The sequence below is a fragment of the Hippocampus comes genome, unplaced genomic scaffold (assembly GCF_001891065.2).
Source record: "Hippocampus comes isolate QL1 unplaced genomic scaffold, H_comes_QL1_v1.1 scaffold110, whole genome shotgun sequence".
Lineage (NCBI taxonomy): Eukaryota > Metazoa > Chordata > Actinopteri > Syngnathiformes > Syngnathidae > Hippocampus > Hippocampus comes.
Genome location: NW_017805498.1, coordinates 1,416,975 through 1,436,861, shown reverse-complemented (window position 1 = coordinate 1,436,861; position 19,887 = coordinate 1,416,975). Strand labels below are relative to the sequence as shown.

Genomic DNA, 19,887 nt, shown 5'->3' with positions numbered 1-19,887 from the left:
TTATATTATATTATATTATATTATATTATATTATAGTAATATCCATCCATCCATTTTCTCATCTGCTTATCTTCATGAGGGTCGCGGGTGTGCTGGAGCCTATCCCAGCTGTTTTCTGACACTTAGGCGGGGTACACCCTGAACTGGCTACCAGCCAATCGCAGGGCACACAGAGACAAACAACCATCCACGCTCACACTCACACCTCGGGACAATTTTGAGTGCTCATTAACCTGCCATGCATGTTTTTATGGAATGTGGGAGGAAACTGGAGTACCCGGAAAAAACCCCCACAAGCACGTGGAGAACATGCAAACTCCACACAGGAAGGCCGAAGCTGGAATCGAAGCCTTCACCTCGCAATTGTGAGGCTGGCGTACTAACCAGTGGACCGTCGTGCCGCCCTAAGATAATGAATAGTACTGCACTTGCCAAATAACTAAATGGTGTATCATTGCAACAGTGGTCGTTGCCTAACACAAGCGACAGTGCAACTGGCTCATAAAAGCCGCTGTTTTTCAACTTTCAAGCGGGCCTTCAACACGAAGTTGCAAAATTTGCACCTCGAGATAACCTTGATGACGCTACAAGCCCTTGGAGCTAGAATTACAAGGCTATGAGAGAGGCAAATTTGTTGGGATTTCTTGAGGGCGACTGTTGTCTCAAAACAGACTGAATGGGAGTGTGTGTGTTGGGTCAGACCTTGTTGATGCAAACAGTGGAGCAGTGTGATCTAAAAACAGATAAATTCCCCCAAAATATATCGCTGACGTCGGTTTCCCATGCGTGATTCCATGTTACATCATGCCCAAGAGCAGCAAAATGAGTTATGTCTGACTGGCGAGATGAAGCAAAAGCAAACAATTTATGGGTACTGGTACCCTTGACAATTATGCAAGAGAAACCAAATAAGGACAACAATGTGGGGGATTTTGGGTCAATTTTGTCAACTTTTTAATTTAAAGATACAGTGTGTAAAATCACTTGCCATCTAGTGTTGAACACATAAAGAATGCAACGACCATTTGAAGCATGGGCACTACGGTGCCTCAGAGAGAGCACAACTTTGCTAACCTTCCACCAATTCTTCAGCCGCGGCATAAGCAAATAGTCATCACAAATGACATCTAGTATTTCCTCAAGTTACAAAATAAGTCTATTGCATTTGTTAAACATATTGTAGTCACTGATCCAGGTTAAGTTTGTCTGCTTCGAGTATCTGTAGTAAAAAGATGCCTGCGAAACACGTCAGCAAACCTGTAAGTTGGCCTAAAATTATATATTTTTAAAAAACGTACGTCGACTTGATAGGTCTTTTTGTGTTTGTTTTGTATGATTGAAAATTAATAATGGGTTTTGGGCAGCACGGTGCTTTACTGGTAAGCACGTCCCGCTCACAGTGCAAAGGTTCAGGGTTCGATTCCGGCTCCAACCTCCGACATTTGTAACACTTTACATTTTGAACATGCTATTGCGCTACTAAAAGGAAGCCTTCAGACTATTTTCTGTAGAAAAATGTGATTTAATATTCATTTCAGTTTTCAAATTACGATGAGTTTTGCTATCCGAACGAAGCTTTACCTATTTTTAGATATACTGGATGGATTTTTTTTCTCTAGTTTTTCAGGTATTAAAAGTTCTTTCTGTGTTTCTGTCTCCTCATATTCGATTTTTAGTTTCGGCCAAGAATTTTTATTTCAATGCATCCTGAGTTCACATACTTTTTCCACTCACTGTATGTTATTTTTCTGATTGACTGATGTAGGAAATATATTCTAATTCACATCCTAAATAACACGTTTGATATTTTATAGTATCACTTTCCTTTTGCTGACAGATTTAATGCTCATATTCCTAACGGCCGCGGTCTCATCACAATGACAACACAAAAATGGAAATTCAAAGGCATCTACTACAACAAATCCTTTTTAGGGCGACACTTCAGTGAACAGAACACACACACAGGTATTATGCAACTGGAAGAAATGTTTATCTTTGTCAATGACACAAGGCCCCGTTCACCAACTTGTCTTTTGTTCATCTTCATCACCTGTTTTCCATAATGCTAATATGAAAGGACAAAGATGGCTTGGGCTGACAAAATCCGACCTTTTCTGCTGCCAGACAGTCACGCTAAATACTCAGCCCTCTGCTATTACAAGCGCACGAGATGTTTAAACACCACACACATGACAGGACTTCGAGGTGGTGAAATATAAGCTTGGAAATAAACAGAAGACTTTCTAATATGTGCATAACAACAGTTTTTTGAGCGGTCATTTCAGAGGATATCACTAATAGAGCGCTCTCTTGGAATGTCTTGGGATGACCATTGAGGCGTATGTTTCGATACAAGTGATGGCAGTAGAACGTCATGTAATTAAGTCACCATTGTTTTTTTTTCGTGACTTCATCGGTAAAGGAGGATTTTTAGAGGCAACTGACGTGCTCATTACGTTTTCTGAAAATGGCGTCAATACAATACATCAGGATTTGCATAGTGCTTTCACAACAATGGCAACTTTCACGAAAATGGCGGCCACTTGTCACGTTGCAATTCCAAGTGGCCGAACGCTTTTCCGGTGACACCATATTTGATATGGCTGCAGTTATACTGACAGAACACGTTAAACAACCCGCATGTGGCCAGATTTCATAAAAGGAACACAAGTGACAAAACTGCGCAGTGACAACATTGAAATAAAACAATAGATGAACAAATAATTAACATCACATACCACCAAGTTGGCCTCAGGTGACTCTAGCTCACATTGATTTTAATGAGGATAACCTCCACGTGATCTCACCAGTTGCTGATGGTGAGCAATTATTTTGCTTTGTTTTCGTGACTTCATTGTACTTCCATCGTCATACCTTTTTTTTAATATCTGAGCTTTATTTTTTTATGTTACAGTGAAACTCCTCTACAACGAAATCATGTTTGCAGCAAGAAATTTTTCACAACAGGGGGTTTTTCAACTATAAAAATTTTTCTCTCATATATAAACACACACACACACACACACACACACACACACACACACACACACACACACACAAACGTATGTGTACTCTATTTTTATTCCAATAGTGCATAAGTATGAGCACACACTGATTTGACACTTCATATAGTCAGTGTAGAAAGAAAAAAAAGGGAAAGAAATTGCGAAATTTACGATCAACATTCACTTTCACTTACATCAATTTCTTAGATAATGTCTTTTATTTTGAGTCCTGTCTTTCATTTTGATCACGAAAAGGGTCAGACCTCAACCAGGGGTGTTCAAGATAACAGCATGAGAGAAGAACACTCTACTCAGGAAGTGACATCAGGATTTACTGTCGATGGACTCACATTCAAAGCAGTAAGTACAAGTTTATGTACTGATAGTTTAGTACAGTGTTGTTGTCAAAGTTAAATTAGGATGCGTTCATAGGTTCACTTCGTTTTTGACTCTTACTGAAAGAATGTAAAAAAACAGATGCGGGTTTATGATGCAAATCACCTCTGTGCTCTGCCACTGTCATTCATTTTATAAGTTCAGTTGGAGAACATTTTTTTCTATTTCAGTATTTCCAACAGTTATCGGGTAACTTGTTTTTTTTTACACTTGCATGTCTGTAACATGTGACTGGAAAAAAAGTGTCTGCACTTTATAAAATATTAATAATGGCTGGCTATTTCTATTTTCATAATTTCGTATGAGTCACTCACAGACAGTGAGGTCCCTCTTGGCCAATCGGAGGCCAGGATGATGCTCGGTAAGCCAATGGCAGAGCAGCTATGAGTATGTTGCGTCCAGGAAACTCGCAGCTGTGACCGAAATAAACATCGTTCACTATTTAAACCAGTGTGGTGGTTGCTGTTGCCGTTTCCAAACGAAGCAGTAGAGGTCGCTGTTGGATTAGACTTTGTTGTAGTGAATGTCTTCGAGAGGCTGGAGCAGAGAAAATGATTTCGTATAACGCAACAGGGTGTTTTTTCGTCGTATGGGGGGCAGGAGAATGGGAATGGTGTTAATGCATAAAGATTTTTTCACATAAGGGGGTATTTTCGCCCATGTAGGTTTCGTTCTTGAGGAGTTTCACTGTATGTGAAATAATTACTTAGACCGGCCCGATAATTATCAGGTCAATAATTATTGTGCATCAGTAGTTATTGAAGCATCCACAGGTGCTGGTGGATGATAAAATCTGGAGCATCACAAGATTTGCTACATGCGTTTTACTTTTCTTTGTGTGACTCGAATGCCAAAAGGGTCAGACCTCAACCAGGGGTGTTCAAGATAACAGCATGAGAGAAGAACACTCTACTCAGGAAGTGACATCAGGATTTACTGTCGATGGACTCACATTCAAAGCAGTAAGTACAAGTTTATGTACTAATAGTTTAGTACAGTGTTGTTGTCAAAGTTAAATTAGGATGCGTCCACAGGTTCACTTCGTTTTTGACACTTACTGAAAGAATGTAAAAAAACATATGCGGGTTTATGATGCAAATCACCTCTGTGCTCTGCCGCTGTCATTCATTTTATAAGTTCAGTTGGAGAACATTTTTTTCTATTTCAGTATTTCCAACAGTTCTCGGGTAACTTGTTTTTTTTTACACTTGCATGTCTGTAACATGTGACTGGAAAAAAAGTGTCTGCACTTTATAAAATATTAATAATGGCTGGCTATTTCTATTTTCATAATTTCGTATGAGTCACTGATGTGACAGTGTGAAGGTGAATGTGACTAATTATCTGTCGTTATATGTGCCCTGTGAGTGACAGTCAGATCAGTCCAGGGTGCAAAGTTTACCTTATGCCTGAAGCAAGCTGGAATAGTTTACGGCTCCCCGCGATAAGCAGTGAAGAAAATGAATTACTTTCTATGATAATAAAAGGTCTCTGATATATTTCAGTCAAAATACACAAGGATCCAAAATTACACTGTATAAACTGGTTCAAGCGCGCCATTATGTGGGCCGATTCATTGAGTCACTATAAGACAATATTGTACATTGAGAAGTCTCAGCTCATCAGTGCAGCACTAAAATTAGGCATTCTATGCACAGGATAAAGAATGTGACTATTAGTGCTATTATATTGTCTGTCGACATCTATTGCAGCTCCATTTGTGTTCAAGCCGTTGCAATTTAGATGTTATTCAGCGTTTGTATGAAGCTAGCGGACTCAAACGCTATGTACGTGTAACTTTTGTGTTTTATGTTTAGTTTGACAGTAAACCTCAAATAGGAGTGGAAATAAGTAGCTTGAAAACATTTTCTTGAAGAATTCTTCACTCCTTGTATCTGCCAAGAAGTGAATTGAGAAGTGAATTGAGTCACTGCCACCATACAGTGCCTGTATCTCAAGTCACAATTTTGTGTAACACAGTAAAACATAGTAATAAGAGTCTTCTTAAAAGAGTCTTACCCACAGCTGGAGCATCATACTCTTCTCCCAAAAGAATCTCCGGTGCAGAATACGCCAGGGACCCACAGCTGGTGGCCAACATGGTCCCAGGTTTGAATAAGTTACTGAAGCCAAAGTCTGTTAGTTTCACTGCCCCCTGCTGCGGAAAGAACACCACATTCTCTGGCTTCAGGTCTCGGTGCACCACGTGGAGCTCGTGGCAGTATGCCACGGCGCGCACGATCTGGGCAAAATGGCGTTTGGCAGTGCCCTCAGCAACGCCTGTCTCGTGGCGAAGGATGTAGTCGTACAGGTCGCCCCCCTCTGCCAGCTCCATGACCAGGTAAAGGGTCGTGGGTGTGTCGATGACCTCATAGAGGCGGACCACGTTAGGATGTTGCACCCTCCTCATACATCTGAAAAGAATACATTGGGCTCAATCTCACGTCTCTTAATTGCAAGGTTCCTAGCTCCTCAAAACATTGAAAGCGACCCGCAAGTCATTCTCATACTGCCATATTACGGAGCATTTCAATCACCTTAAATGCACATCGAGGTTCAAATGCGTTTAGCCACATAAAGAAAATTAAAAACCTTTTTATGGTTTTTGAATTTTTTTTCACATTCAACCATAATGCATAAGCAGCATCTCTACATGTTTTACGAGTCACCCCAAATGTGCACAGCATGCATTGGTAGTGGTGGGGATGGGGGAGACACGCTTGGCACAGACCAATTGTGCCCGTCTTTGCATCTGCAAAGTGGTGAAGCGTAACAATGTGGATAGTTGACTTGAATTTAATCTCACTGGAAACATAAAGTTCAGGTACAAAGTGACATTTGTGTTGAAAGTAATAATTGACATGCAGACGGTGAATTTGTGACACGCGTAAATGACGTGTCATCATCTTCAGTCCATGTTTCTATGAAATGACATCATCCAGGAGTGATCGTCTCATTATCCCAAAACATTTCTACCTCTTCCCGCCTCGCTCCTTTGCCAATCTCCTCCCTTCTCAATGAAATTTCTGGTGGGAGGTGCTAGCATGTAAACAGAGGAGCGAGGACCGAGGAAGCAGCAATTTGACAAATGAGAAGAGCCCATTGTTTGACATCCATGGTTTATATGAAGATAGCAGAAGCCCGCCATACCTGACTTCCTGTAAGAGGTGGCTTGTCGCCATGACATCGAGTTTGGTCTTGTCAATCATCTTAATAGCAACCAGCTGCCCAGTGTTGACGTGCCGAGCAAGTTTGACCACTGCATAGTGACCCCTTCCCAAGGTCCGACCCACATGGTACAGTCCGCTGAGATTCAAGCGGTCTGACTTGAGATGTTCATCTTGGGCTGGGATGTTCTCGCCACATTCCATGTTGACATCAAAGAGTGTTTAAATGTATAGAGAACCTTGGAGGTTGCAGGAAGAGGGGCTTGCTTGGTCACAATCCTCCTTACTGCAAGGGGATTGCCTAGCAGGGAAAATAAAAAAAATAGTCAGATGAAAAACACAGTTTCCACATTTTATATACAGTATTTTGCATTAAGACATGGTACCAATGTCAGTATGGTACCAAATGAGAGAGTACCAATGTCAGATAATTTTATAAGTTATCTTTATGGTCAAAACACCAAATTATTGACCAAACCATTTATATATTTGATACATCTGATATTGCTTATAGCAATACAAATTAATGTTTTGCTTGAGTTTGTTAAAAAAAAAAATACACGGGAAGAGGCCTCTGAAAAAACGATAACATATTACAGTATATCGTAATTGCATAATTGATGATGTAGTTTTCAAAATCGTTCAGCTCTTGTAGTAAACATCTCTGGCTATAGAGTCCAACATTTTCCATTGTCTCATGTGGAATGAGGGAACAACGTTGGGCTATCTCAAATTACACTCACCCCGCACAAATGGCGCGCCTGATCAATATTGTAAGAGGAAACCTTAATGTATGCCAGCCCGAGTGTGTGAGTGCGCGCTCCCATGTTAGTTTGACCAGGAATGTCCGAATGTGGCGTTTACGCGAATGATGTCACCATCTGATCTTCCCAAGGGTACCGAGCCCATCTGACATCACCATCCGTCATTCTTCTGTTAAGCGCATCGTTCTTTCTCACGCAACCCTCTCATCATCCCGCTCCATCCTCATCACTAGAACATCACAACCCGGCAGCCTCGCTGTTGTTTACGTGCGGCCAGAGCTGCCTACAGGCTAAACGAAGGCCTCCTAGTCTTAACAGGCGCAGTATTAATTGTGTCTGGTCGTGGTGTCGCCGAGTGAGATGCCAACTGCGTTGTCGCGGCCAGCTGTTCGTTCACTTGGCCGGCCCACAACTGCAGCGCCGACTTGGCACATCGGCCATCCTGCTGGCTTGCTGCCTTTCCGCCAGACCGACGAACGCGGCACGAGCAAAGGACGCAACGGCAGAAATATTCCTTGACGACGCCGTCAAACTTACCGTCGGCGCGAACATCTCGGGACGCGCAACCCGATCCGCTGTCAACCGCTGAACTTAAAAATAAACTGCATCGTCGACGACGGCTCCTCCGCTTCCTTCCTTCAGATCCATGTTTTCTCCGCGTGCGCACTCTCCTCCTTGCCTCCTTCACTGGAATGGAGAGCCAATGTGAGGGCGGCTGAGGGAGAAGGAGGGGGGGGGGAGAGAGAGAGAGAGAGAGAGAGAGAGAGAGAGAGAATCTAAAACCTTTTGAGCAATTATTTGATATCCACAGACGAATAAAAAATTGAAAATGATGACATTAAATGAGATCCATTTTAGTTCTACAGTCCGTGCTTCACATTGAGTTTCTTTTTCTATCCAATAATTACCAATGAATTATAAAATAACTGAATGCACATATTTCCTGTTCAAACATGCATGGGCAGGAAGTGAAGCATCACACATTCTGTGCCTCCAGTTACCACGCATGAATATCCTAATCCATCCATCCATTCATTTTCTAATCCGCTTATCCTGACAAGGGTCGCGGGCGTGCTGGAGCCTATCCCAGCTGTCTTTGGGCACTAGGCGGGGGAGACCCCGAACTGGTTGCCAGCCAAATAACCATTTGCGCTCACGATCACACCTAGGGACAATTTCAAGTGTTCCATTAACCTTCCGTGCATGTTTTTGGAATGTGGGAGGAAACTGGAGTACCCAGAGAAAACCCATGCAGGGACAAGGAGAGCATGCAAACTCCACACAGGAAGGCCGGAGCTGGAATTGAACCCTGCACCTCAGCAATGTGAGACAGACGTGCTTACCTGTCGTCCATTGTGCTGCCCATGAATACCCTAATCATAGTCTGAAAATTTTAGAATGAAATTCTCAATATGTTGCATTAAATTAGCATTGTAACACTTAGGTGAACTCATCAAAAATGTCCACTATGGCAACACGCAGGGTATGTTCTTCTACTTTCTTCCTTTCATAACTTTGCTGCTGTAAATTGGAATTTTTCCATTGTGAGATGAATAAAGGTTTTCTTCTTCTTAGTCTTATGTTATTAATTTGTTCTTTAATTGGCTTCAACCTTTTTTCAGGGAATTACATTATTGATATTTGCACTCTTTATGTTCATCAATCAACTACTAAGCACGTAATAGTAAACTACTGTTCTGCGCTCGCAACACTACTCGGCCCAACTACAGTAGTTGGCATGTTTTGCACTCCAGTAGCCTCCTTGTCAAGGACATTGAACAAATGCTCAAATGGCTTAAGCCATTTTAGCATTAGATATGCTTGATCTCCATCTCATAAAGATTCATGTCCACTCTTTGTCCTATACAGTAGGCAACTTTGGCATTCTAGTGGAAGAAATTCATGATACTAGTGTGGCAGTAGTGCACTAAATGACAACTGTGTGCTACTGATACTACTAATGACATTGTTACATTCTACCAATTAGCTCTTCATTATAATTAGGAGGCTACTAAGATGTGCCATGTGCCTACTAGTTAGGCCTGGAAGTGTTACTAGTTCAGCACAGCATTTTGTCACAAGTTTGTTCGATAGGTCGAAAGTGGCACTAGTACTGGACAAAATGTTACTAATAAGACCGATTGTAGTTGTTCTATTTTGTCTTCCTAGTAAGGGCAGAAGGACATACAAGGTCGTGGAAATTAAACTGGATACCAAGGATCGTGAATAAACGCTCAAAAAAAAGGATTTCCTTAATAGAGAGAGAAAGAAAAAGAGTGTGAGAGAGAGAGAGAGAGAGAGAGAGAGAGAGAGAGAGAGCGCCCTTGCTTGCTTCCTTCCTTCCTCGTGACGTCAATGCATTCCGTCTCGCTCCCACAGGCTCAATGGAGTGGTTATATAACGTGTCTCTGTGTTTTCTCTCCAAATAGCAAAACAGTACACGGTCCCAAGTTGAGCCACATTCCCCAGACACTTCTCTCGTAAAGCCTGACACTGCAGGTAGATTAAAAGATTTAGGACAAGTGTTTCCACTTACATCCTTAACTTGTTGGAAACTCGGAAACTTCGTAAAAAAAATCAAACCCTGTTGTCATTAAACTCTTCCATCTGTTCAATTCTCCACGTTGACTTCTAACATCGTTTGGTCTTATCTTACTTATACGGTCATACTCGGGAAGGAATGGTGAATTGTCATGGTTTTACATGGTTAGTCACGGAATTAAGGAGCTTTAACATTTAGTCGATTTTTTTTTTTTACTTTGGTTTCATCTCTCACGTTACACAACGGGGACTTCTGATTGGATAAGATGAGTGTCACAACTGCACTCATTTTATTCAATAGTTTGGCCTTTTGTATAACTACCCAGACACCCCTCCCCAGACCTCAGTCTGAAATGGATGGGCGGTGTTTCGTTTTCTTGTTTCAGTATTTTCTTTTGAAGCATATTCCAATTTTCCCCCAATTATGTTTCTGCCTCCAGGAAAAGGAATGAGTTTCCAAGGTTTCATTAGCTTGGAGTGCTTGAATCTCCTGCAGCATTGCGTGGATCCATGCGGACTCCTCGACCGACATATGGGCTTCACTGTAAGCTTGGGGGCGCCACATATGGCCTTGTGACAATAATCAACATTTTCGTTGACGACATCATTGTCATTGAAGTCTCAGCTAATCATCGAAGTATTTTGGAATATTCTTTTTCCCTTCTTGGATAGTGGCGGTTCTGACAGGAATCAGGGCCCGCATCCGTGTCGTTTTCACTTCGCACCTCAGAAGTCTCATTATATTGCGATGCATTTGTGTTTATCGTGCTGTTACGGTCCACGATATTTCGTGGCCATTTATTTTGTTTTATTTTTGTGTCATGGCTAATGTCATGTGACATGTGTGCGGGAGCTCTCCCCTGCTCTTTGCTGATTGGTGGCCATTGTTCACAGCTTGGCTGACCAATCAGTGCAGGGGAAAGTGACCCCAATTAGCAACTAGTTTCAGGTGTGTTGCCACCTGCAAAGATTAACCACCACTGTTTAAAACGACTCGGTTGTTTTCAGTTTTCACTATCCTGTGTTATGTTCTGAGTATTGGCTTATCGCGTTTGCCAGCCCCAATCCCTCACGTGTCCTACGTACCACTGCCTCTTGATTAGAGCTGCAAAATTTGTTCCTCTGCCCTAACCATCGTCTATCCAGTTCATTCATGTCCACTATTCATTTGTGTGTTTGGGAGCTTCGCCATAATTCGTTTTGGTTCATTCATTTCCAGTATTTATTCGGTGTGCACGAAGGCAGTGGGAATTCGGGAGTGTTTACTCCAGTCTCATCTTATTGCGGTGTGTGTTCCAATGTTAGTACTCACTTGTCCCCGACCCGTATTAGTACTCGCTTGTCTTAGAAAGGCCAAACCATGGTAGCGCACCACTTTTTCTTCTCCATCACCCCCACACTTATGTTTCCATGCTGCCATCAGGTGGAGGGGTCATAACACATTCCCTCATTCTCATTTAAGTCATGACTGTCTTTGCCGTCTTCACTGTGTGGTTTATCATCACCATCACCAATGTTACTCCTGCTTCCCAGGATTTCGGAATCATATTCATTTGTTTCTGTTTGTGTAATTTCTGTTTGTGTCTGTTTTGATACTTTTTCTATTTGTGGATTATATACCAGATATGCAGGGCAGTCTTTACTGTACCCAACAAAAATCCCCTTTTAAAATCTGGCGTCTAATTTCTTGCGATCATGCATTCTGATCACCCACAATTTGGAAAGATCTGGCTTTCTTCCTGTCATCGTGAAATATGGAGTGTTTTTAACCCTGTCATTGTAATATCGGTTGTGGGTGTGGGTAGCTTTTTGCGTAGCATAAGGCCACAGCATTTTTGGTAACCCTTTCTTATAACAGGCACCGTCCCATTTCAAAAAGCGCTCCCCACTGTCGTTGGGCCGTACCATTTTGGTGTGGAGAGTAAAGAGGATTCATGTCTAATGCCTTTAACCCGTAAGAGTGACTGAAAGGTATTATTGGTGTACAGTATTCTGTACCATTATCTGACCCAATGCATTTGACACTGCCATATGGTGCACTGCCTGCAAGTATTTTTTTTCCGTTGCTAATGGGTGTGACAAGTTTCAGAAACGAACCAGATGGTGTGCGGATCCCACACACACCGACTCAGACAAACTATAAAACAAAAATATTTATTTACAGAAAAATGAAATCGCTGCCTACAAAGAGCCAGGAAAACCAAATATGAACATAAAGCGCTTGGTAAAAGGTAATATTGACGCCCGAAAATACACAAAACAAAATGGCAAAGGCCCTAACGCACGAAACTTAAGTCAGGCAAGAAAAATTGGAAAACCAAAATACTTAAAATACAAGGTATAATCAGAAAAGGAGCGATTATGAGCGTGAGGTCTAGAAAATATGTCTTGAGCATAACAGAGAGCAAGGTCAATAATCCGACAGTGATTCGGCAGCTTGGCAGTCTTTAAATACATGGCAGGCTTGAGTGGTAAACGTAGAACAGGTGCACCTGCTGGAGGGACACTCCCTTCACTCCAGCTGGAGCTGAAACACAAGCAAAACAGAGAACATGACAGTACACCACATCCCCCCCATCCCCTCCCCCCCACCGCCAACGGATGCCGCCTGGCGGACTACCTGGTTTTGACGGATTGGCTTTATGAAACTCGATGAGGAGTGACGGGTCCAGGATCCAGGAGCGGGGTCCCACTGACGCTCTTCCGGACTGTAGCCTTCCCAGTCAACCAAATACTACACCCCTCTGCCACGGCTCCTGGAATCCAAAATTTTCTTGACTGTATATCCCGGTTCTCCGTCCACAATTCTAGGAGGAGGTGGAGGGGCAGGCGGAGACGCAAGTGGACTGGAGTCTACAGGTTTAACTAAGGAGACATGGACGACAGGATGAACCTTGAGAGTGGGTGCCAGGCAGAGCTTGATGGTGAAAGGGTTCACGACCGCTTCCATCTCGAATGGCCCGATGAATCTGGGTCTCAGGATGCACGAGTTCCCGGTTAAATGTACATCCAAACTGGACTGTAACTGGGTGCAGAACATGAATGGCGATCAGCAATCTGCTGATTGCGTTCGCTGGTGCGTAACAGGGCTGCTCTGGTTTCCGTCCAGACACGATGGGCAGACTTAGAGTGGTGCTGAATTGATGGGATGTCGACTCACCTTCCTGAGAGGGAAACTATAGGTTGGTAACCATACGTTGCCAAAAAAGGAAACCAACTTATATTTAGAGACAAGGGTGTTGTGGGCATATTTGGCCCAAGGAAGTTGGTTGGCCCATGGTGCAGGTTTGTGTAGACAGACACAATGGAGGGTGGTTTCAAGGTGGTTTACTCTTTCACTTTGTCCATTAGTTTGGGGGTGATACCCCGATGTCCGGTTTGCAGTGGCTCCTTGAGCATGAGAAAATTTCTTCCACACTTTGGAGACGAACTGGGGTCCACTGTCAGAAACAATGTCTGTAGGGAGACCGTGAAGTCAGAACACATGACGGATGAGCAGCTGCGCAGTCTCTAAAGACGAGGAAGTCTGGACAGAGCCAAAACATGAGCCAGTTTGGACAATTGGTCGACCACAGTGATATGTGAGACCAGGGACGAGACGGTAAAGGCAATGGCTGAAGTAATCCTCACAGGAGGTCGGCGAGACAACAAGCGCAGGCTGCGCATGCCCCAATAAAGTCCCTGATATCCTTCCTCATATCGGGCCGCCAGAACTGTTGACTAATCAAAAACTAAGTCCTGGATGACACACGACTTTCAATGAATGACCCCACTGCAATACTTTGGACCGACGTTCTGTAGGAACAAGCAGATGATCAGATGGGCAACTCTCAGGAACTGGTGTGTCCTTTAACGTCTGCGTGATCTGTTGCTCGATCTCCCATCAGAGCATGCCCACGATGCACTGGCCCGGCAGAATGGCTTCAGATTTGGCTTCATCAACTGCAGTATCGTGGATCCAGGAGAGAGCATCAGGCTTTTGATTTCGTGCCCCTTTGCAGCAAGTGAGCGTGAAATTGAAGCGGGTGAATAACAGAGCCCATCGTGCCTGTCGGGAGTGCAACCATTTTGCTGAGCAAATGTATGCCAGTTTCTTGTGGTCGGTGAATAATATGCACGTGGCAATTTTATTTTATTTCATAACGATGCCAATGTCACCAATTCTGTTCAATGGCCCATCTGGCCTTTTATCATTTTCCACATTTTCATCTCTTATGTATTGAATAACTGCTCAAGGGCTGCTAAAGACTGTGTTCACAGAACACATGAAAAACAGTGTTATTATTTCTCATGAACATGGATTTTGTTTGCTTTTTATAAACAAATCACATTAGGCTACACTGGACCAAAACCTCAGCAGGAGAAATACAGGCCGTTGCAACGTCACCACTGATTCTGACCATGGAATTATAAATACTGTTTTCTTCATTAATTTTATTATTTTCAAATTAATAATATGCTCACATTTAAAAATCGATTTCATTCTGTACGAGGCAAAACATATTCAGTGAATGTAATAACGTCTGTCTTCCTGGTTGCTATGAGAAATGCTATTCCGCAGTCCACCTAACATCTTGTTAAATACTGAGTTATATAAGAAAAATGATGGACTAGACAAAGTTACAGCTCACGAGTAAGGTTTTATTTTTAATGCTCTACGTCCACATATTTTTTATTCCAAAATTTTGACCCTGCAGTGCAAGGTACTTTGCTCAGCATGCCTCTTTTACTCTAAATACAAGGGGTAAAGGGGATCACATTATTTGATGAATACCTTCCAGGCAAAACACTTTTGTATTACCATAATAACATGTGAATCGAATGTGGACCAGCTTGGTGACACCAGAGAGACAAAAGGCTCGGCGTGTGTCGTCCGCAGGTTCTTTCTCCCGGTTATCCGGATTCTTCCTGAATAAACACACGTCTGAAAACTGCTCCTGGGTGAGATTGTGAGCGTAAATGGCTGTTTGTCGACAGTGGATGGATGGATCCGAACCGAGGAATCCTCTCACTTTTACTTTGCCACGACAATAGCATACATCAACCACACGATGGCGGTAGAGACTAAATGACTGTCCAGCCTTCAGCGTCAGCCGTCTCCTCTTGATAGCCTGCAACGTTTTTTTATGCATTGGTAGTGTTTAGATTAACATTATAAAGCATTGGGAGTTTTTATGTAACGTTTTCTTAGCTCTTGAAAAGTATGTGTGTTCTTATACAGGATGAATCTATTGCACGCAGCACATCATCAGCAAGTTTGATCTACTCATAAATTTTACATTACAAAATTGTCTTATCATGAAATAACTTAAAAACAGTTGTGGAAATGAAGATGGTAGCTTTATTGGCAATTGTTTTTGTGTGTATTTCAATATTATGACTATTTATTAAAAACATATGGATTTAAAAAAATATCTTGTTGCAAATAATATACTGTACTGTCACATTCAATTCTCCTTATTTTTTTATTGCTTTGTTGTCGCATTCATTGATACTTTTATTATTTATGCTTTACTAAAGCATAAGACAATGTGATTCTCCGAAAAAATTGAGAAATTAGTCTTCCAATTAGTCTTTGCATTGCATTGTCATTTGCCTACGTTATGCAGTAATAAAACATGAGCGTGACCAAATGAGACCCCAAAGGAAAAAATATATTTATAACAGAGAATACACACATCCTCATGTTATCAATATGCGGTCATTGTATCAATGATACATTTTTTATTTTTAATCCTCATTTGTTTTTACTGAATGTTGTTGTGTGTTTTTGTCATGGTCGACTTGGTTTCTGTGTGTGTGTGTGTGTGTGTGTGTGTGTGCGTGTGTGTGTGTGTGTGCGTGTGTGTGTGTGTGTGTGTGTGTGCGTGTGTTGTGCTGACTTTTCTATTGATATTTATTTGATTAGTTTTCATCCATATTACTTTCTCCTCTATTTTGTCCATCATACTTTCCAGTGTCAAAATGTATGTATTAAGTCTACAAAGTGTCAGGATGCACATAGCCATAAAAATAGAGTTGTTACCATCTCCATCAGAATGGCACTTGTGGTATTTTTTTGAATGCAATTATTTCATGACGTACGACTAATTGGGGGAGGCGGGGGGGGGGATTTGAACTAAATCAAAACAGGATTACAAATAAATAAATTGAATAGTGTTTTTGCTGTGACTGTCTTTTCATTCCAAAACAGTTGGGACTCGTACCACTCCGCCTATCTACAGTGTACATAATCAATGAAAAGCATCAGAATGATGTTGTGTATTCGATACAGGATATAATGAACTTAGATCAGTCAAACCCTGGCAGCGTGAGTTTCCACAAGTGGGTTGAATGTGCTGAGGCAGTGGAGCCCACACCCAAAGTGTTACAGCCTAAAACATGACATATGATGGGACACTTTCATACTCGGATCCACCACAAAAAGAAAACATGTGCATCTGCGCAGCAATTGCAATCACCAATGAAGCACGCTTCCAAATGCTATTTTATTAGGCAGCAATGCTGTTTAAACCGTTTTAAAAAAAAAAGTTGGATAAGCTCCAAATTTCAAGGTGAAAGAAATAGGAATTTGCAGAACCTTGTGTTGAACTCCAGCTTGAAATTATTATTCAAAATTATGTGTTTTGCGTTTTGGACTTTCTATTGTGTTTAGTTTTTATTTTGTTTCAGTTATTTGTTTTTACATTTTGCACTTCAGAGGCACCATCAGTATTTTATTTATTTCGTTCGGTGGTGTGCTGTGAAATGAGATTTCTTGATTGTTGTGTTTTGGCTCAAAAAAAGGTCTTCAGGTCTTGGGTTCAGATCTCGGCTTAACACACTGACTGCCCTTTTGCATGTGTTTTTCTTTGGGTATGCCTACTCTGGATTTATTCAACACACAAATACAGGGTTAATTGAAACCTCTGGCTTCCTTGTAGGTGTGAACAGTTGTTTGAATGTGCCCTTGTGCCCAGTCTATGCTGCTCCCTTCCTCTCACCCGTGATCCAAGTGGAATAGAAAATGGATGAAGAAAATATTTCCACAATGTGCACTCAACTAATATTACACCGAGTTTGAATCACAGTACATTACAAGTCTATGAACACTGAGCTTACGTCTGCGTTCATAACCTCTTTTGAGACTTTATGATGAATATAGCTCAGAAAACCCTCGATAGTGGATCACATTTTTTTTAACACTTGTTCATGTTAAAAAGGGTAAAATGTCTGAAATGAAAATAAGCTTTCCAAAACTGACAGAACAATACTTTGGATCTTCACATGGGTAATGGACAGAGTCCATTCGCTCTGTAATCTTTTTTTTTTTTTTTTTTTAAATATCTCCCCTCAATTGAGAAATTGGATTCGAAAGTGACCAAAGTCACAGTTAACACTGAGCAGCTACCTGGCTTCAAAGGGCCCGAGCAATAAGACTGGCCCAAGATGAAACAGCGATGCTCACGCATAAACACACACAAAGCAGCAAGAGATGGGAGATAGAGGCCTTGTCCGACAGCTGAGATATAGCACAAAGGCCCTGGGGAGTTTCAGGGGAATTCCACGGAGGGAATTGGACATGTCTGATTTACACTAACACTTTGGCTAAACTTGCGATAAAAGTTCACAAAAGAAACATTGCTGCATCTGTCTTGATCCATCTTACCCTCCGTCGGTCTCTTTCCAGCTCTGTTACTTTCCCTGCAAAACTTGCAAACGTTACATTACTATCGTGAAGCTGAGCGTCGTAAATTTATGATGCTATAGGAAATGAGAAAAAAAAAAGCAAGGACGGAGAGGGGAGAGGAGAGGAAGAAACACATGGGGAGTGAAAGAGAGTTGAGAGACGCTGAAAGAAAACATGTTCATTTTTTATCAGGCCTTTTCACCCAATGGGGAGTCGAGGAATGCAACGAAGAATCTGGCCAGAGATAAAGAGAGGAAAGTGGTTGGTACTGTACTGTACTATGTACGTGTGTGCGATAATGTATCTGACATTATTTTCAAGGGGGCGGGGGGGATATCAGGAGAGCCACAAAGAGAATTATACACTCACTGGACATTTTATTAGGTACACCTAAACAGTTCATTGACATCCATTGAGAGCTGCATAAAATAAAAATAAAAAATATACAGATAATACTGTTTTGATCGACACTGTCAGAGTTATTATTATTATTATGAATCTTGCAATGGTGGTTTAATGTGGTCGATGTGCAACTGCATCAGACTTCATTTTTTTTCATGATACTGTACATTAAAAGCGGGGAAATATAACAAACAGCTCCAGTATGATCTATTGTACTTCTAAAGCACTGCAAATGTTTGTTAAATATAATGCTTGTCTGACTGTCCCAGTCAAAATGTGTGATGCTTGGAAAGATGGAATATTTGACACAGCAAGTCCATCTAATGAGGTGTAATGTCCGGTTAGCGTGAATTAGATCTCAAAAGGAACCTCAAGGTTAAGGTTTGTTGTCCCATAGGCGGCGTTTGAAAAGTGTGACAGAGGAGCAGTTCAGCAGTTTGTGTTTTGGCACGTTAGTTTATGTGCGCAAAGACAAGTTGACGACATCGATTGCATGATCCGTAAATACAGAATGACTTAAACCTGAATAAATAAAGGACACCGGAGACAAACTGCCCTGGTGTTTACAAGCCAATAGAAAACATTTACACAGAGAGATCATCCTTATGAGTATAATATTTCACCGGTATTGATTTTTTACAGCTTAATTGTTATTACATGTCAAGGAAGAAACAAAAATAGTTCCAGGATACATTCGAATCCCCCACCCCCTCCCTCCTCCCCCGCTAAAAGAGTCACATGTTTCCCTCATGGAAAGCTCAATTCCCATGGCAAAGCAGAATTATTTACATCTTGACCAAGTCCTGGTCACAGAGCCAGTGTGACCCAACAGATATTTGAGAACATGCTGTGTGTAAAACACAAGGCCAAGTCCATGAATATTTACACCCCGCACACACAAAAGACTAATGCAATGTATTGTTGCCCCAAGACAAGTTGAATTTAAAAAAAAAAATGTTTACATCACAAAAATGACGACACACCTCACCATCATTTTTGTTTACATTGTGCGACCCAGGAAAAACACTAAAAAAGGCCGTCTGCAAATTATCCGTGACATTTCAGCTGTTATCCTTTTATACACATCTTCGATGACCCTTTTTTTTTTTACAGCATTGAAAAGGGTAAGAAGATATGTCGCTCCCCCTTAAAACCCGTTCCAGTGAATCAAAATAAATAAGTAGTTGAAGAGGAGCGATTTACACCAGCGCTGATGACACGAAAACTGAGGGGCATAGATTTCTTGGATCTGATCCGCACCTTTGACATCACTTGTGAGGAGGATGGAATAGCGGTGTTGTGACCAAATACTTTGGGGAGACTCCAAGTTACCACAGAATATTTTGGATGTGACCATTTTGTCATACTAAAATATACATTGCACAAAAAAAATATTCATTTGCTTCTGTTCTGACTGTCGAATTGATTTCCTAATCGATTGAGTTGGTCCAGTAGGAATCAATTGGATGATTTAGCCCACAGGTGTCAAACTCAAGGCCCGGGGGCCAGATCTGGCCCGTCACATCATTTTATGTGGCCCGCGAAAGCAAATCAAACATGTCAACTTCCATCATTGATGCTTGCTAAAATATTGCATAATTTCAAATTCTCATACGTCATAAATAACATATTGTAAGCATTTTCTTGTGACCAAAGTCCTCATCAGAGTCACTTCAACAGTCGTTGAATAATCCATTATTCTTGACTTCTTCATATGGTTTGACAGTCATAACGGCCCTCCAAGGGAAACGGTGACTCCAATGTGGCCCGCAACAAAAATGAGTTTGACAACCCTGATTTAGCCCAAAGAAAAATTCTGCCAAATGTGAGATGACGCAGATGAGTTTCCGCACTTTGCTATCTATTGCATTGGACTCTTAAGATCAGATGATGCAAATCTGCTGGCTCGGGTTTCAATTATTTCTTTGCGGTGCAAATTCTTC

General features: G+C 41.6%; 1 protein-coding gene across 1 annotated transcript in view; it reads right to left on the bottom strand.

The window, feature by feature from the left end:
- Positions 1 to 8,055, bottom strand: part of snrkb (SNF related kinase b) — an 18,798-nt gene extending 10,743 nt beyond the window's left edge. Inside the window, exons 1-3 of the mRNA XM_019876948.1 lie at positions 7,870 to 8,055; positions 6,552 to 6,869; positions 5,421 to 5,815 (exon numbers count right to left, since the gene is read on the bottom strand). Coding sequence (XP_019732507.1) covers positions 5,421 to 5,815; positions 6,552 to 6,772 — 616 coding nt within the window. The 5' untranslated portion in view covers positions 6,773 to 6,869; positions 7,870 to 8,055. The remainder of the gene's footprint in view (positions 1 to 5,420; positions 5,816 to 6,551; positions 6,870 to 7,869) is intronic.
- Positions 8,056 to 19,887: the final 11,832 nt, after the last annotated feature.